At 35.4% G+C, this 19,968-nt stretch overlaps 1 protein-coding gene across 1 annotated transcript in view; it reads right to left on the bottom strand.

Annotated features, from left to right (window-relative positions):
* LOC132110490 (potassium voltage-gated channel subfamily H member 5-like) overlaps positions 1 to 17,816 on the bottom strand; it is a 32,600-nt gene extending 14,784 nt beyond the window's left edge. Inside the window, exons 1-7 of the mRNA XM_059517139.1 lie at positions 17,530 to 17,816; positions 16,230 to 16,353; positions 15,251 to 15,357; positions 14,778 to 14,906; positions 13,398 to 13,516; positions 6,997 to 7,389; positions 1,780 to 2,209 (exon numbers count right to left, since the gene is read on the bottom strand). Coding sequence (XP_059373122.1) covers positions 1,780 to 2,209; positions 6,997 to 7,389; positions 13,398 to 13,516; positions 14,778 to 14,906; positions 15,251 to 15,357; positions 16,230 to 16,353; positions 17,530 to 17,602 — 1,375 coding nt within the window. The 5' untranslated portion in view covers positions 17,603 to 17,816. The remainder of the gene's footprint in view (positions 1 to 1,779; positions 2,210 to 6,996; positions 7,390 to 13,397; positions 13,517 to 14,777; positions 14,907 to 15,250; positions 15,358 to 16,229; positions 16,354 to 17,529) is intronic.
* Between the last annotated feature and the right edge of the window lie 2,152 nt (positions 17,817 to 19,968).

The raw sequence follows: 19,968 nt of genomic DNA, 5'->3' as shown, positions 1-19,968 counted from the left end.
GAGTCACCAGAACTATAATTATTCTCTTCATTAATTGTGTACTGCTGTTTTTATTGGGCGTGTGTGATCATCTCCCCTTGATCAAACCAAAGTGTTCTGAAGACAACATCATAAGTAAATCAACAGCCTTGTTAAGGGCCTAAGGCTGAAAACAAGCTCATTTCTGGCCTTACACTCTTACACTTTGCAGTCTCAGAAATAATGGAATAAAAGCTGTCACTAGGGTGGTCCCCTTTATACCTTTAAGGTACTAATATGCACCATTTAAAGAGAAATAAGGTACAAAGGTGCACCTTTTAAAATGGTACAACCCCAGTGACAGCTTTTGTACTTTTTTCTGAGTGTGGCCTTAATAATGTCATTAGACACACATGGGAGAAATCCCTTCTTAGTCATATACTGAAAGCTGTTTCTTGCTGTTCCTTGAAGAGCTATACATTTCATGCATCAGCACCCACAACAGCATCAGCAGAGCTCATTTGAGCATCCTCTTAAAGGTTCATAATGACCCATTAGTCTAATAAGCATCTGCTGACTCCTCCACCCGTGTGATGTCAGGTTAAAGATTATTACAGGTCAGGGAAACCGTTGTCTGGGTCAAAAGCAAGAAAATGTCTTATGATTCACAGCTCTAATGGGGGTATTTTTACAAAAAGACAAAGTAAATTATAAGCTGGGGCAGTGATGGGAGGCAAGGCTTATCTGAGTCAACTAAAACAGGCAATACTGCAAAGTCTCTTAAGCTCACCATATATTTGATCAAAAATACAATACAATACAATACTATTACGTTTTAAATTAAAATCTGTTTTTTTATTATAATGTTTTTTTAAATGTAATTTATTACGGGGATGGCAAAACTGGATTTTAAGCAGCCATTACAGCAGTCTTCGGATTCAACTGATTCATCAGAAATCATTCTAATATGCTGATTTGCTGCTAAAGAAAATAATAATTATTATTATTATCAACGTACATACCCATTTTAAAGGTTTTACGGTCACTTTTGATTCATTTAATGCATCTTTGCTGATTAAAGCATTAATTTATTAAAAAAAATCTTACTGACTATAAACTTTTGAACTGTAATGTACTGTAAAAAATGTAAAAATATAATTAAAATGTAAAAATATAATGAGAAATAAATAAATAAATAGCCTAGCAACATCAAGAGTTCTAGGGAATGCATATACTTTATATATTTATATACATTTGAACCTGGGTTTTGTTCCACATGAAAGAAACACTGTAAACTTAAAGTGTCCTCAAAACATGCCTAAAGCCCCTTGGAGTCTGTGCGGGTCAGTGATTGGGGTTTCTATATGTGTGTTTGTGCCTGTCAGCACTCACACATTCTAGTAATTATGACCGTATCTCAGTTTAGTTTCTAGAGTGACTCCTCACCAGATGCACACTGCTGGAGAAGGACATTAACAATGACTGGCTTTGTTCCTCCAGTTTTATGTCCCTCTCTCTACCAATTTCTCTCTATTACTGTCTCAGAGATACTTCTGAAGGAGCTGCACTAGAAGCAAAGCACTACTGTCTGGAGGACAGAGGGGCCAGATGAGATTAGTCTGAGTTATTCTGACAGAGCAGAGAATAAACAGAAAAAGGACTAAGGATGCAAGAAAGGAACAGATAAAGAGACCGTGTTTAATTTACTTTGGGTGATCCACTTCCTCCTATGAAAATTACAGTCTATTTCACCTGATCAGATCACCTGACTTAACCAAGACAATTCTGAAAAATAAGACATTTAAGAAGACAAGCACTCACATCCGACCATCATCATGGCCACAGAGAAGATCTTCTCTCCGTCTGTGGTTGGCGCGATGTTTCCAAAGCCAATGGTGGTCAGGCTGGTCATGGTGAAATATAGTGACGTTATATACAGAGAGTCTTTCCCAGGGCCGCCCTCCCATTGGCCAGTCCCACTGGCATTGTACCGGTACGGGGATCCAATGCTCGTGGCTAACTGGTAGAGCCAGCTGTCAGTCTTGACGGTGTTTGTTTGTTCATCAATGACCTCGCAATCTCCAATGCTGTACCATATGCAGGCAAGCCAGTGGGCCACCAATCCAAACACACAGACCAGTAACACGAGCACTGCTGCACCATACTCCAAATAGTGGTCCAGTTTACGTGCAACACGACCCAATCGAAGCAGTCGAACTACCTTCAGAGAACTGAACAAGCTGCTGATGCCCTGGAAACGAGAAAGATAAATAACAGACGGTTATATTTATAACATAACATAACATAACATAACTTTATATATATCACAGATTTTCTTTTTATAAACATATAACATATATTATAAACAATTGTCTACACACCAAAATGAAGCACACAAAGAGAAAATCAATTCAACATGTATTCTGTCTGGTTAAATCATTCTTTTATTGTCATTTACCACAAAGATGCTCAAACAGACCATTGAGTTATATAATATTGTTTGGCACACAGTAATGTTAATGAAATGCTACACTCAGAAATAATGAGCGCTATTCAAATTTTTCTGTTCACTGAACACACTCTTTACAGTTCTAATTGCACAAAATAAAATTCTGCAAACAGTTTTTTCTAAATTTGGAGCCAGGTGAGCTGAGCCATGCTGATAGAAAAAAGATGCAAAAGCGGTTGGACATCACAATCACTTTGTGGGGAGAACACTCTGTTCTCTCTCATGATCCTCCAACATTAAAAGGCCTCTGAAATTTTGATGTCAGGCAGCACTTTAGTCCTTCCACTGCATAAAAACACTGCCATTCGGTCCAGCCTGAGCATCTGAAGCATTTCCTTTCCAATAAAGTGCAAATTTAGTTCCAGACATGCAGTGAGATGAGAGCAACTCTGTGTGCAGGAATGACCAACAATGTAGCCTGCTATACTTGTCAGGGTTCTGTCACTTCAGTCTAGTTTATTCTATTTATAATTTTTTGACAGAGCCCCAACACTCCTGTATTGTCCTTGTGTGAATGTGCGGTCTCAAGTGTCCTAGGGCCGTGCACTCTCTTGTCTGCATGCCTTGTTTCATGTTCGAGTGTGGTGTTTGGATTCTAGCACTCATGTCTAGCTTAGATTTGGTCTGGTGTTTGAGTTCGAGCACTCATGCTCCGTGTTTTGTTTCTCATGTGAGTGCCCTGGTTGTGTGTTCATTCCCTAGCCGTGCACTATTGGCTTCTGTGTTTTGTGAGCACTTGGTTTATGTTTTTATTGCCTAGGTGCTCATGTCGTTGTGTTCAGTTTAGCATGGGGTCTGTGTTTACATCGGCCGTGTACTTTCTTGGTATGTTCTGTTTTGTGTTGTGTAGCCAACAGCTTGGGTTTTCCTCAACCGTGTGCTTTCATGTTGTCATGTTTTTATGTGAACATGCTTAGCTGTGTGTTCATGTCTTGATTTGTGTGAGTGCTTTTGTTTTGTTTGTTTTTGTGTGCCAAGTGCTTTCCTGTCTATTTATTAACCCCACACACTTTGTTACCTGATTATTGGTTATTTTGCCCAACATGTCCTGCCTCATTACCTGCCTTCTTTGTTCCCTATTTATTCTCCTTGTGTTTGAAGTTTGGAGTCCTGTGCCAGTTTGTTGTATAATGTTGCCATGCCTGTTCCTGTCCTGTCTTGTCCTGCCCTGCCAGTCAAATTTCCAGTAGTGTTTTTTTCCCACACAGGGTAATTTCTGTTGTCTGTTTTTGTTAATTTGTTAATTTTGGTAATAAAGAGCCCAAACTTCCTGCATTTGAGTCCTCTCCTCAACCCTTCACCCAACCCTGACAATACTCACTTAAACTCAGACAAAAATGATAAATCTAAATATTTAAAGATATATAACTAAACTTCAAACCCCAGCCCTATCACAGGATTATAGAAGCAAATAAATAAATAATATACCATACTGTGCAAAAGTCTTAGGCCACTAGTATTTTCACCAACAAAAAAATGGTTTTAAGTCAGTTATTTTAAGTCTATTATTATCTTTTGCAATAGTGTTTCAGTAGAAAATATCAGTTCACATTTCCAAACATTATTTTTGCTATTAATTGTAATAATCCAGTGAGATTTTTTTAGGAGTCTGACAGCAGCCAGTGCTCCACACAGAGATCGGATCTAACCATCATCAGTCTGTCTGGAATAACATGAAGAAACAGAACAAACTGAGACAGACTCAATCCAGAAGAACTGTGGAAATGTTTCCAAAATGCTTCAAGAAACCTGCCTGCAAAGCTACCTGAAAAACAATGTGCAAGTGCCACTAGGAAAAAAACTTTTTTTAATGCATAGTGTAGTCACACCAAATGTTGATTTAATTTAGTTAAGTTAATAGAAGTTCATTAATAAAATCTATTTACACCTTTTTAACCAAGTTTAGACACATTAATGGATATTTAGTCATAAGGCACAGAGCACACAAAAATGTGAATCATGATATTAAAAAAAACTACTTTAAATCAATAAGCCTGAACAAATACCAGCAAAGTTATACTAACCAAATAAATATACCATTCATACATATATTAAAAACAGTCCCACAGCTTTTTAAGTTATCATAAACATATTTTTATGCAAACCCCAAATGTATGTATTAATGTAATGTAGCTACTGAAGCCTGAAGGCATGTATGATCCTTGTGTTTATTAATCTGATGCTGGCCTGCCTAGACACAGAAGGTCTTCATGAGAATAAACAGATGATTACATGATGTTTACAGCAAAACCTTAAATATAAAATTCTCTTTTATGCGATAAGACACATGAAAGTTAACATGCCGAATTTGTGCTATGGGATTTTTCTGTAAGCTTGTACTAAAGTATCAGAGCTATTTAACAGAGACAACAGGCAAAACTGCATGCATCCAGTTCAGACACAGAGTTCTGTTATCAAGGAAAACAGAGAGGAGTCGACTTGAACAATTTTTCATGTGTGTGCAATTTTACTGAGAGCTGCATTCAGGGGCGTCATGCACTCGTGAGTTTTAAGGGGGCATGTGTGTGTGGGGTAGCTCTGTTTAACCCATACAAGAGAGATATATGTATTTATATATTTTTTAATTCAAAATATTTCCAAACGTGTTAACTATATTAAGACATGTCTCGATTATCAAATATGTGTAGCCTATAAATGCGTTTTGCACCTTTATAGATTGTTATTTGATCAATAAATGGTGATGGGTAAAGTAGACTATCAGTGTAATCTATTAACTACACATAAAATGCCGCCTTTTTACTTCAGTGGCAGATATGGGTGTCATGCCATAAAATATTTTTAATATGACTGAATTTGCATTTGATGTGAATTGTAATAACAATATTGTAAGTTACTTATTATAACACTTTTATTTTACAGAGAGTAAAGAACATTTATATTATCAAAGAACATTTTCATTCAGTGTAGCCAGAGTTCAGACACACTCAAAAAATCCCATTATAATCAATGAAGCTCTTTACACTGTGAAATGAATATCTTACTTACATTCATACGCACATCTGCACTTTGTTGTTTCTGATGAGAGAATTGGCCAAATAATTCAGTCAGCGAAAAAGTGAACGAAACACAGCGTTTCAGCGATGACACATCTGCACGTCTCTGATTGGCCATTTCATTCATAAGCTCAACAGAATCGTGTTTGATTGGTTATAATGCAGCACTGTACAACCGTGTCTGTCTCTGGCTCAGCGCCAGCCAGCGAGCGCGGATTTGGATTTAGCAGCTGATGCTGTGTCAAACTAAACGATTTAATCACACCGGTGTGATTGTATCAAATATGAAAAATATTATTCGGCTATTTTTATTTCTTTTTTTGGCTTTGAATGGGCATGATGCCTCTGGCTGCATTACTGAGAGCTTTTAAAACTGTTCATAATTAGTAAAATGATTTTTTCATGTTACAGACCTAGATAAATAAAACCTTAAATGAACAATAAAATACTATTTGCCAAAATCGGTGGAATAAAATAAATCAAGGTATACTGAAAGCTTAATCTCTTTTGTAGTATTTTAAATGTATCTTGTTTTCAAGATGTACAGATCAGACATTTTTACTTGAAAATATAATTTTTTTTTTTTTTTTAGCTGTGAATGTACTTTTCATAATATAAATTCCAGAAAATTCTGAAAAAATATAACAGAAAGCATGCTAGTGTTCAATGATCCACTGTATGTGCACAAATCAATAACTATCCTAAAGCACATAATCTGGACAGACTCCAAGAATATATAACATAAACCAGGAGAGGATGCAAAGGACAATATCACTTTAAATGGTTCCATTTTCAAGAGGAAGCACTTTACAAATCATCTCAAATGATTTGCTGAGTATTTGGCCAATCAATACAGTGGGCTTCTTTTTATTACTTTCAGTCTCAAAGGGCACAGACCACACATAGTGCCTTCAATGACTGGCTTGTGAATACTACACACACAAATGATAAGAACCACAATGACACAATGGCTTTTGTTAGTTGGAGTGGAAGTGAAGTATTTTTTTCTTTGTTCAGATACAGAGTTGATAAAATGAGAGCTTCTGGGGGAAAAATATTCAATTGTTAGAACTTATTGGCAATGTAGTGGCATTTCATTTGAGGTGCTTGGTAGCTCATAAAGTTAAAATTCACAAGTTTGAAGGTTTTTGGCAAAAATAAGCTGTAAATTAGAACAGATTTAAGCTGTCAGTGAAAGGTGTGTTCCATTTGTGTGACACCAACTTTCACTAAGGTTTCTATTGCTGTCAGTTTTTCTGTCCCAAAACTATCAAGCTCTTCAAAAGTTTAAATGAATTTGACCAAGAACCCTAAAGCATTATCCTCAGAAGAGTACCTCTGATGAGTCCTGACATAATCGTTCAATCTTTCATCTTTGATGGGTTGACAGTTAAAAAAGAAAATCAAGTGTTTGAAGCACTGCTGAGTTTTACTTGAAAAAGCCAACTACAGCCAACTACAGCTGTGTCCTAATCTGGTACAAAGCAACAAAACAGCGGCTTTACAGTTTCTCACCTCATCCACGTTTTCGAAAGCGTTGATGATGTCATAGGGCAGACAGGACAGCAGGTCTATTACGAACCAGGTCTTCAGGTAATTCATCCTGATCAGCTTCGGATCCGAGATCACCTCCCCTCCAGGCCCGACAAACGTGTTGTGGAAGTTGAGCACGATGTCCACAAGGAATATGACGTCCACAATGCTGTCCAGAACCAGCCATGTGACGTTATTCTGTTTGGTCTTGAAGGAGACATTGTAAGGAACCATGATGGCAGTGTAGAAGGTCAGAATGAGGATGACCCAGTCCCAGGTGGTCTTAAAGGTGCAGTAGTGTAAGATGATGTGAGGCGGGGTCTTAGGGGCTTCCTGCTTATACTGCGGGAGAATGTCAGAGCCGAGCTGAAGCACCTGAGACAAATGAGAGATAAAGGGAGAGAAGGATCTGAGAAAAAGAAGAAAATAAAAATATTCAATCGAGTAAAAAAGTTTTTCTTGGAGAAGAAAATCCAAAGGTAAAACCAATGTAAGTGAAATTTCACAATATTTGACATGAATATTTATTTTGAAAATGCATGGTCGAATTCTATAAATATTTGACCAAATTAGAAATGTTGGCCCATATTGATAGGATAGCATCTTGCAGTTGATGGAGATTTGTGGGATGCACATCCAGGGCACGAAGCTCCAGTTTCACCACATCCCAAAGATGCTCTATTGGGTGGAGATCTGGTGACTGTGGGGGCCATTTTAGTAAAGTGAACTCATTGTCATGTTCAAGAAACCAATTTGAAATGATTTGAGCTTTGTGACATGGTGCATTATCCTGCTGGAAGTAGCAATTAGAGGATGGGTACATGGTGTTCATAAAGGGATGGACACGGTCAGAAACAATGCTCAGGTAGCCCGTGGCATTTAAACGATGCCCAATTGGCACTAAGGGGCCTAAAGTGTGCCAAGAAAACATCGCCCACACCATTACACCACCACCACCAGCCTGCACAGTGGTAACAAGGCATGATGATGTTCTCATTCTGTTTACGCCAAATTCTGACTCTACCATCTGAATGTCTCAACAGAAATCATCAGAGACTCATCAGACCAGGCAACATTTTTCCAGTCTTCAACTGTCCAATTTTGGTGAGCTCATGCAAATTGTAGCCTCTTTTTCCTATTTGTAGTGGAGATGAGTGGTACCCGGTGGGGTCTTCTGCTGTTTCAGCCCATCCGCCTCAAGGTTGTGTGTTTGGTGGCTTCACAAATGCTTTGCTGCATACTTCGATTGTAAAGAGTGGTTATTTCAGTTAAAGTTGCTCTTTTATCAGCTTGAATCAGTCAGCCCATTCTCCTCTGACCTCTAGCATCAACAAGGCATTTTCGCCCACAGGACTGCTGCATACTGGATGTTTTTCCCTTTTCACACCATTCTTTGTAATTGTAAACCCTAGAAATGGTTGTGCGTGAAAATCCCAGTAACTGAGCAGATTGTGAAATACTCAGACCGGCCCGTCTGGCACCAACAACCATGCCACGCTCAAAATTGCTTAAATCACCTTTCTTTCCCATTCTGACATTCAGTTTGGATTTCAGGAGATTGTCTTGACCAGGACCACACCCCTAAATGCATTGAAGCAACTGCCATGTAATTGGTTGATTAGATAATTGCATTAATGAGAAATTGAACAGGTGTTCCTAATAATCCCTTAGATGAGTGTATATAAATTGACAGCCATATATTCTTTTTTCAGTACTTCTGACATAATAAGAGGATTATCTTAAGAGACACTGAGAGTAAAAATGAAATGAAATACAGTGAGCCTTTAGGAAAGTGAGTTTGTATTAAATATTAAGGTTACACTTTAGAATACTGTTTCTTACTTACTACATAACTAATAAGGAATTATTGAAGAACTAACAGGTGATTATTCATTAACACTTAACTCACTACTGTTAACTACTAAGAAAGATGTGTTAACTAATCAGTATGTAATAAAATTTTATGATTGTGTTAAGTAACAGTTAGCTAATCAGTAACTAATATATTTTGTCATACCTCCTGAAGACCTAATATTAATTATCTACTAGTTAGTGTTGAAGAAAAATAACTATGAAGTAACTACTAATGAACAGTTATACGCAAAAAAACACTGTAATAATCAGGCTGTGTCCCACAAATCAAGTACTTGAGTAAAAGTACAGATACCCCAATAAAATATTACGCCAGTAAAATTATAAGTAGGTCTATTCATTTTCAAAATTACTTGAGTAAAAGGACAAGTACAAAGTACTACTACAGTAGCAACTTTGTTACAGCCCACTTATTAGCCTATAATGGAAATGAAATATGGATTTTGTTTGCTTCTAAATGTTTAACTTTTGATTATGAAAGGTTTGTTAAATTAGTTCAAATGTGGGCAGTATACATGTTAAAATGGAATAAAATATGCTGTATTAAGAAATGTTCTCATCTGAAATAAACAGATGAGAGTATTTTAAAAAGTTTATGATTACTTTTATAGGTTGTTCTTAGTCAAAATGATGTAGTTTATTATTATTTACTAATAGGTTCACTTTAGAATTCTGTAAGTCCTGCAAAATTATCTGATAATTCTTTATTAATTACTAATGGGTTCCCTATGTTTTCACTTTAGAATACTGTTTCAGATTCTAAGTAATTCTTCAGGAATTATTTGATAATTCTTTATTAATTACTAATGGGTTCCCTATGTTTTCACTTTAGAATACTGTTTCAGATTCTAAGTAATTCTTGAGGAATTATCTAATAATTCAGCCTGATCTCACAATCAAAACGTACACATTTAGACGTAAATTAAAAATGTCCAATACGTATGTGCCTTTACGTATTTACAGTGTCGTTTACGTATTATCTGGACGTAATTACAGGTTCGATACGTAACTAAATTTACGTAAAAACAACCTCAAATACGTACAGATAGAACGTTTTCTCTGACCAGTCAGTTATCCATAGAAGCTCATGAAGCTGCTTTTTAATGCGTATCGGATTATTATTATTATTTATTTATTTTTTTCCCCTTTTTATATTTTTTTTTTGATAAATGTAAGATCCCTAAACCCCACCCGAACCTAAACCTACCCATTTTATACAGAATGTTAAAAGAATAAAACATAATAAAACACAATTTTAGTAAAAATATAACATTAAAACGTTATTTTGAGCCACTAACGTTAATCCTACACCTACCCCTAAACCTACCCATAACCATTTCTTAAAACTACATAACGTTACTGTTATAAATAAACAAATAACAGACAAACAAATGTAACATTAATCATTTATTCTTTGCGAAAATATTAACAGTGGTACCAAAAGTAGTTCAAATGATAATGAGTTCCAGTCGCAGTCCTCTCTGAAGGTAATAGTTTTTATAAGGTGCTGAGCAGAATTTAATTTATTAATCCGTGAAATTATGAATCTTCTCTCCGTGAAGGCGCACTGGCGCAGTACTGATTTCAAATGTCTATCAACTGAAACACAGCATGTCGCAATCTGTGACGAATAAGGTGAGAACCAATGAGAGTTCGATATCAGTGCCGTAAACCATGTCGTAACGTTTCTCGAGGGTGGCGCACTAGCGCTATTTTCAAATTCGAATCATAATCATATCATAACAAGCGCGGGCTTTGACTGTGATGGTCGCTGTTGCTGAGAATGAAGATGAAGATCGATTGATAAAGGGCTGAATTTGGATATGTTCCTTGCAAACATGTGGATTCTAGAGATATGGAGTACAGCAAACAAATAAAATGGATGTGATTTGTAATTATATGCTGTGCTTTTGTGTATCTATGGTTGTAATGCCAGTCATTGGATAGGAGAAAATCGCACAGCAAAATATTACAAAATGGTTAAACAATTACATATAATGTATTCATTTTAAGGTTTCAAAGTGTAGTCTCATTTAACATTATGTAATCCCCAAAACGAGTGTGCAGCATGCACAGAAATGTTATTTCCTATTAAGTAGATGAGTAAACTGCTTTCAATAAATTCACTAAAAACATGTATTGATATGACAAATACAACAGATTTAAATCATTAAGGCCACGATTTTAATATTAATACATGGGAATTTATATACATTCACACATTACATTAGATTATTTAAGTTTTTTAGCTGCTAACACGTAAGTATTTTTACGTTTTACTGCTATAAATACGTCATATTTAAACAACAATAAATAAGTTGTACGTTTTTATGTGCATGAAAACGTAAGTAATGTACCTGTGGTAGAACCACATTTAACATAAAAATACACACGTAGTCTCATGAGATCACGTTGCAGCTGAATAATTCTTTATTAATCACTAATGGGTTCTCAACATTTTCACTTTAGAATAGGCCTAATGTTTCAGGTTCAAAATAAGTCCTTCAGAATTATTTGATAATTAATTATTAATTACTAATGGGTTCCCTATGTTTTCACTTTAGAATACTGTTTCAGATTCTAAGTAATTCTTCAGGAATTATCTGATAATTTTTTATTAATTACTAATGGGTTCCCAATATTTTCACTTTAGAATAGGCCTAATGTTTCAGGTTCAAAATAAGTCCTGCATAATTATTTGATAATTAATTATTAATTACTAATGGGTTCCCTATGTTTTCACTTTAGAATACTGTTTCAGATTCTAAGTAATTCTTCAGGAATTATCTGATAATTTTTTATTAATTACTAATGGGTTCCCAATATTTTCACTTTAGAATAGGCCTAATGTTTCAGGTTCAAAATAAGTCCTGCATAATTATTTAATAATTAATTATTAATTACTAATGGGTTCCCTATGTTTTCACTTTAGAATACTGTTTCAGATTCTAAGTAATTCTTCAGGAATTATCTGATAATTATTTATTAATTATTAATGGGTTCCCAATATTTTCACTTTAGAATAGGCCTAATGTTTCAGGTTCAAAATAAGTCCTGCATAATTATTTTATAATTCTTTATTAATTACAAATTGTATACCTGTATTTTCACTTTTCCTCAGGCTTTGCCTTACATACAGAAATTGAATTAATGGTAATGTGGTATATGCTGAGGAGGCACACATACAGTACTGTATATAAAATATAAAAACTAAGGTAATTATCGCAAGGCACTGGAGTCGTGGTGGGGTTCCTGTCGGAAGCTGATTTCTTACAAAACACACTCACAAAACAATTTACTACATAGGCAAAACCTCTATAAAATGTATTGCATATATTAATATTGCATTTTCATACTACTAATAATATTGCTAATAAATTATATATGAAAGGGTCACAATTCAATGTAATTGTGTAAAACTGTTCATTAGTAGTTACTTCATAGTTATTTTTCTTGAACCCTAACTAGTAGATAATTAATAGTAGTTCTTAAGGAGGTATGACAGAATACATTAGTTATTGATTAGCTAACTGTTACTTAATTATAAAATTATATTACATACTGATTAATTAACACATCTTCCTTAGTAGTTAACAGTAGTGAGTTAAGTGTTAATGAATAATCACCTGTTAATTCTTCAATAATTCCTTATTAGTTATGTAGTAAGTAAGAAACAGTATTCTAAAGTGTTACCAATATTAATACTAGCACTGGAAATGTTCAATTCTTCCTTGGACAAAACACAATGCATATTTGTTTAAACAGAACATGATGTTGACTTTGAGATTTAACAGAATTTCCCTCCTAGAGACAATAAAGATCAGAAGATAACGGAGGGCTATAGATCGTTCAAGATCATTTATCGATCTGCACAATGTTGGTTGCAAAAATATGTTTAATGGCGATGCAAGAATAGAAACCTGCAAAATAGCTGCTATTGCCTGTTACATTTTGAATGGTAATAACTATGTCATTGTTAATCAAGAGGAGACCTTAGTTTTATATTTAAGAAAAAATAAGTTTACAAATTAAAAAAAAAAACAATTTCTGAAAATTTTCTATACAAGTCAAAGATTCAATCAACAGCATCTATGGCACATTTGTGGCAAAAACTGTTTTGACTAGCCCCTTTTTTCTTCACAAAAAGGCAAACTTCAAGGTCACATTGACGCACACCATTCAATGGAAGAAAAAGGGTGCCAATTTTGGAGGTTTTAAAGCAATGAACAACAGATGAGAAAAGCAGAAAAGTGAACAGGGGTTAGGGACACACACATACATTCCTCATCTGTATTAATTATTAATAACAGCTTCTGGCAGCCCACTGTAGACTATTGCTGTCCAACAGACATGTGAGAGATTGCGTTACAGCAGCGTCCTGTGTGTGTGTGTGTGTGTGTGATTCTATTACAAGTTTGTCCCCCATGAGATGAAGTTTTGAATAACCTTGTACTGCACAGTCAAGGATGTAAGCAAATGCTGCCTGTGTGTTTGTGTGTGTGTGTTCTCACCTCTGCGAGTCTGGAGTGTTTGTGTGAAGTGATGTCGGTTCTGCTTATAGGCGTGAGCTGATGAACGGTGCTTTTGCTGTTCGTCAACGCTCGAGTCAAACGTGCAAACTTGGTCCAACCTACAATAAACATATAATGTGTTTTAGAAAAATTGCTTCACTGAATTGAAAGACAGAAGTAGCAATTACTCCAGTCTTCAGTGTCACATGAAGCTTCAGAAATCATTTTAATATGCTGATTTGTTTATTATTATCAATGCTGTTAATGTTTTTGTGGAAAATGTGACTTTTTCAGTATTATTTGGATGAATGGAAAGTTCAAAAGAACAGCATTTATTTGAAATGGAAGATTAATGTAACATTGCAAGTAACATTGCAAATCTTTATTGTCATAAAAAAAAAATTCAATTTAAAGTATCTTTTCTGAATAAAAGTACTAAAGTATTACTGACCTTTTTGAACAGTATAAGCACACAACAATAACATTAATCCAAAACTTAAGTCCTCTGTGGTTCAGATATGAGTAAAAGTGCGACAAATGTTTGCTGTCACTGCTGCAATGAATTTACAATGAGATATAACTGCTGGAACACGTTTCAAATCTGTCTCTCTTTCATTCCTATGTGAGCAAAGCTCATATCCCACACACTGATGAATCTCATATACGTTCACACCACATTTCAACCCAAAGTCATTTTGCATAATAAAAAATGCCAAAAAACTCAGACATTTTCCCTCAAAATTCTCATTACTCTAACATAATTCCCCTTTGTTCTCCATAGTGACTGATTACAGTAAAAAAAAAATTAATCGACTTATTAAAAAAAAAAAAGAATGCACTTATTTGTCATCAAAATTGTTCAGTAATTGAATAAAATATGCATTTTTTTCTTGAAACATGTAATTTCTTATTTCTTTATTTAGTTTTGAGAGTGAAATATGACCTGAACCTTGTCTAAAAAAGGTTTTATGAAATTCACCCACACACACCAAAGCAATACGTCTATGCCAGCACTATTGGGAGTTTTAGAATCAGACTCTAAATAACTTTTTTCAGCTCAATAAACAAGCTCCCACCAGCAAACACACACACGCAGTGCTTGAAAAAAAACTCTTGCATGTGAGTGCCAAAAGGAAAAAGCTGGCAACGCTTGCCAATCATAAACAAATATTTATTTATATGACATAAGCACATTAGAGGAAGTGTTTATCTCTCATAACAAAATCAAGCCCAACAAGCTCTATTGGCCAGTCTGTTACCATTACGTTCAATATAAACTGTGACTTTTAGAGAATCTGTTTTGAGTTAATCACTGACATTACAAGGGGATTATACAGATTATGTATAGCCTATATGTGTGCGTGAGAGTATAAAACTCACCCCTGGTGCTTTCATCTTCAATAGGCTGTTTAAAGACAGTGATGTCCTTAAATGTACACAGGAACAAAACCACTTTGTCATTTTCATTTCGAATTGGTGCAATCTGCATGTAGAACCACACCGGAGTTCCTGTACAAGGTCAGATGTCAAAGTAAGCATTATCATATGATTTCTGACAGCGCCACGTTTTTAAACTAGTTCACAACCTTTTTATATTGCCGTTTCTAACCAATATATGATATGTGACCCTGGACCACAAAACCAGTCTTAAGTGTCAATTTTTAACAAAAAAACTAAAACAAGTATAAAGTGATTTGTTCTGATATTCCATTCTGTGTGGAACTTAACGTGTTTTTCTATGGTTTAGAACACCCCTAAAATACATTCTCTGCATTCACCAGCATAAGTAATATTATAAACTTTATAAGTGTTAGCCAGTGTTCATATGTTTGTTTGTATGAAGTCTCACTTACTGTTCTTTCTGTACAGCAGCACTTCAACGAAGTTGGACTCATAGTTGTCAAAGGCCTGTCTCACCTTTTCTATGGTCTTCTTGTCCGTCAGCTCCCCATACATAAAACTACAGAGAGACAGACAGACAGTAATCTCCTATTCTCAAACCAAATCATTCAGTTTAAGAAGAAATGGTCAGTTCTCCCTCCCATCAATCCTTTGAGTGGGATTTACATAGATTCTAATGAATTCAGGAAGTCATATGACCAAGCAAAATTATCAGAAGATGTTCAAGATTTCCACCTTTTGCCAACAGACATGAATTATGGTTATATGTTATAACTAAGATTAAAAGATTACAGAGATTTGCTAAAATTCATATGCAAAAGTGTGACCAATTATTCCATCTTAGTCTGTTTGTTTCTGTTGCTGTCCCAGATAAAAGCTTATGAAAGTGAAGTGACATTCAGCCAAGTATGGTGACCCATACTCAGAATTTGTGCTCTGCATTTAACCCATCCGAAATGCACACACACAGAGCAGTGAACACACTCTTTATTGAGTCTTTATGACCTGCAAGACAGTATATCTGTGGCTCAGCACTTTATGACAGCCACTTATTGAAATTAGATTTTTTTTTTTGCCACTGTGAGGCCAGATCATGTCTTGGCCGAAAAGATACTTTCATCTATTTAAACTTAAATTCCAAATTCATTTACATCAGTTCACAAAAGAATAATCAGTGATGTCATGGTACCAGAGTTTTCAAGATTTGTTTTACATGTTCCTCTACATTAGGCAGAGCCAAAGTGATGAAACACCTCAAGATTATGACATAACCACTTCTTGGTTTTGTAGGAATTAATCCACATGGATCCACAACAAAAAATATAAAGCTTCGGTCTTAAATTGTTTTATCCAACAGACACCTTAAAGTACCACAAAAAACTGTGTAACATATTCCTATAGACTTATATTGTAACATGTATAGCCACTCACCTGCATGTGCTGCTTTTCTGCATGACCTCTGCTCTGTGGTATCCAGACAGCTTGCAGAAGCCGTCATTACTATAAACAACAGGCCAGTCCACAATCTGAGCGTTCCCCAGCAAGAAACTGGTCTCTGAAAATTCAGGGATGATGTCAGAGAGAAAAAGAGGGAGCAGGAATTAGTGATGTGACACACACTACAGTAAATTACTATGACTGATCTACTTCAGCATCTGGTGTGTACTCTCTGTAAAACATAGACTTTAAAAAGCTAAAATAAAAAACAAAAACAAAAAAAAACAAAAAAAAAAACAAAGCTACAAAATGTCCTTCTTTCTTAGTGCAGAATATAAATGGGATGTTTAACACCTCTTATTAGATTTACATTCAAATTATTTTTCCTCACTTTAACTATGCTGTGTTATATACTATAATCCTCAGATTAGTGTTTATGATGCACTACAAAGAATCCAGACACAAACAGCATTATTGAGACAGGGAAATATCATGATGCTCCCTCTAGTGGTGGGTAAACGCAACAATCCGCAATTTGCATCAGATCTCTAAAAATGTGCTGTCTTGATGTGCTGCTGGAGCACAGATGTGGAGTGAAATTAAATGTAGTGCCTTTTAAATCAGCTGAACGAGAAATACCTAATTACATTAAATTGCATAGGTTATAATTAAGTACACCATACTTTTCTCAATTACGACTGCTTAACGTTTTATTGTTCATTAGAATAAGTACATTTCTGAAGATGTTAAAATTCTATTTTTTTAATTAAAGAACTAAAAATCAAAATAATACATAGATTTGCAGTTAGATGAATAACAAATAAACGTTAATAAACACTGTCTCTAAAATATAAATTCTGCAGCGCAAAAAAAAATATATATATATATATATATTAGATTATATAAAGTGAAATGAAATGAAATGAAAAATGAAGACTGCTTCATGAAGTTTCTTTATTTAACTCGCATTTTATCTCATAAACGACTCAATAACAAACATCATGGTGTAAATAATGCATTGAAAAAATCCCAATAAATTAAAGAAAAAAATATATTATTATATATTATATAAAATATATATTATTAAGTTAAACCATTACAATGTTCCATCACACCGTCCATGTTTCATATCATAAATGTAATATGAATATACGAATAGCTGTGCAAAACAGCTCCATATTAATTACATGTTTTAAGTTTGAATTACTGACTCAGTATGTAAATGCAGAGCAACACGGTCTCTGTAATGTCAAGTGACCGAACACATTTCGGAAAGCATAAGCGTGCTCCTCACCACTCGAGCGTCTGACGATATTCTCCAGGAAAGTGTTTTGCGGTGCCACCAGCCCTCTCTTTCCCCCGGGCATCGTGTGGCTGTGGGTGTCGCGCTGCTCTCTTCAGATGGGCACTGTCTGCGCGTGGAGTCTCTGCCGGCGGAGCAGGGAGGCTCATGGTAACGTTGCGCGCTGGCTGCCCTGGAGCTACTTGTGTGCCACCCGCGCGCACTCTGGGCTCAAAGCTACAAGTCAGTGGGCACGGGGAGCTCCCCACGCATGCGCAACTGCACCGACGCGCACAGGCGGGCGCAGAGGATCTCCGATCCCATGTGCGCAAGAGCGCACAACAACCCCACTGCACAGAAAAAAAAGGTTAACTCTTAAGCGTTATATTGTAATACAGTCAGTGCTCGAATTGAGGGGGATGCATCCCCTTGGTAAAACCACCATCCCCCATCCCATTTAGAATAATATGTGTAGCCTATTATGTAAAATTTACCATGCAAATTAAATGTAAAAAATCTCTAAACATCTTATGATAATTCACAAACTAAATAGCGGCGATTGGCAAATCAGAACTCGGTACTGTAACAAGCTGCTCACTAGCAAGCAAGTTTTCGTTTTTTTCCTGCGCAGAATGGTTCAAGTGCAACTTTTGAAGTTCTTAAAAAAGAAGACAACAGAAAAGGTATGATTTTTCCTTAACTATAATTTAAAGACATTCCCCGACATTATGTTATTGTGCTGAATGTGTGACGGATTGAGAGACGATAGTAGAGCTGACATATCGATTCACCGACAAAAAACTAACAAAAACACGTCTTGATAGTCCAAAAGCATTCACTGCGCGATGAAGCCTGTTAGAATACAGTTAGAATGCCTTTATAATTCAAGCAAAGGAAGAAAAAAATACCCATGTATTACATTTCACATTTTTCTATTCGTTGCACAAGTAATGTACTTTTCTTAATATTTTCTGATATCGTGGCCTAATGGTTAGAGATTCGGCCTCGTAATCCAAAGGTTGTGAGTTCGAGTCTCGGGCCGGCAGGAAATGTAGGTGGGGCGAGTGAATGTTCAGCGCTCTCTCTATTTTTAATACCATGACTGAGGTGCCCTTGAGCAAGGTGTTGAACCCCCAACTGCTCCCCGGACGCCGCTGGATAAAAGGCTGCCCACTGCTCCGGGTGTGTGTGCACTTTGGATGGGTTAAATGCAGAGCACGAATTCCGAGTATGGGTCACCAAACGTGGCTGGATGTCCTTTCACTTTCATATTTCTGCGTCAGCACAAATGTGCTATTAATTCTCTGGTTTAATTCACATGATTATTTATCCATGACATTGCTAAACCAGACAAGGTGCCAGCAGTACCAGCACAAAAACACATTTAGCAAAATATTGACCAGAATTCCTCCATTTCAGGCACCAGAAGGAAAAAAATATAAATAATAGTTCATTCAGCATTAGTTCAGCTTATAAATAATAGTTCATTTAATAAGGTACATTTTTCATTAAATAAAAACCTTTTTGGAACAAATATTGAAATCGTTATTTAAAATTAGCTATAGCCCCCCTCCCCACACCACTCCCCTGAAATATTTTTACAATTTGACCACTGGTAATACTCGACATTACAAAAATATAAAATGAAAAGTTCAAAAAGTCACATTTCTGTAATAGTAGCTATAAGGGAAATGGGGGTAGTTGGTACAAGGGCTGTATTTCAGAAAGTATATGATTTCGAGTCAAAGGTCCAATTACAAAAGAGTGTGTTTTCTTTATCAGTGGTTTTAAATGTTGATTTTAAACATAGAATCTTCTGTAAATCCTCTTATATGTGAAAGTGAATTATATCCTTAATCTAAAATTTTCATTTCATATTTTTACTATAATCGTGTGAACATAATAAAACACACTATATTTTGCATTTACATTCTCAGAAAAAGAAAATGTACAAGCTGTCATTGGCTAGTTCCAATTCAAAAGATATTAATGATACAAATATACTGTACCTTTAAGGTATAAAATGCACCATTTAGGGATAATTAAGGTAGATTAACATTTTGAAAGGGTACAATCCCAGTGACAGCTTTGATACCTTTTTTGAGCGTGTATCAAATATAATAGTCAACTATGAAATAAAATTAGATACCTGAAATATTGGACTGTGTTCAGATTATTTCTCAGTAATGTCAGGTTAAGGAAAGTCACATTTTAAAAAGGTTCTTTTCAAAATATACATCATATTTGTTGGTAAAAAAAATGGTTTTATTTTTCCTTATAATTCAGTGATTCACTCATTCATGTTACAATTTACATTTTTACCATTTCATAAATAGTTTTGAGTTTCACAAGTCCTTTACTTCTAAACATTTAACATTTACAGATTAAATATGAAATTATGTTATTATAGCACCACATGTCCAAAATGAAACTTATTGACAGTTAATGTTA

Source organism: Carassius carassius, chromosome 30, assembly GCF_963082965.1.
Source record: "Carassius carassius chromosome 30, fCarCar2.1, whole genome shotgun sequence".
NCBI classification, from domain to species: domain Eukaryota; kingdom Metazoa; phylum Chordata; class Actinopteri; order Cypriniformes; family Cyprinidae; genus Carassius; species Carassius carassius.
Note: the sequence above shows the minus strand (reverse complement) of the source record. Positions and strands in the feature narration are given on the sequence as shown.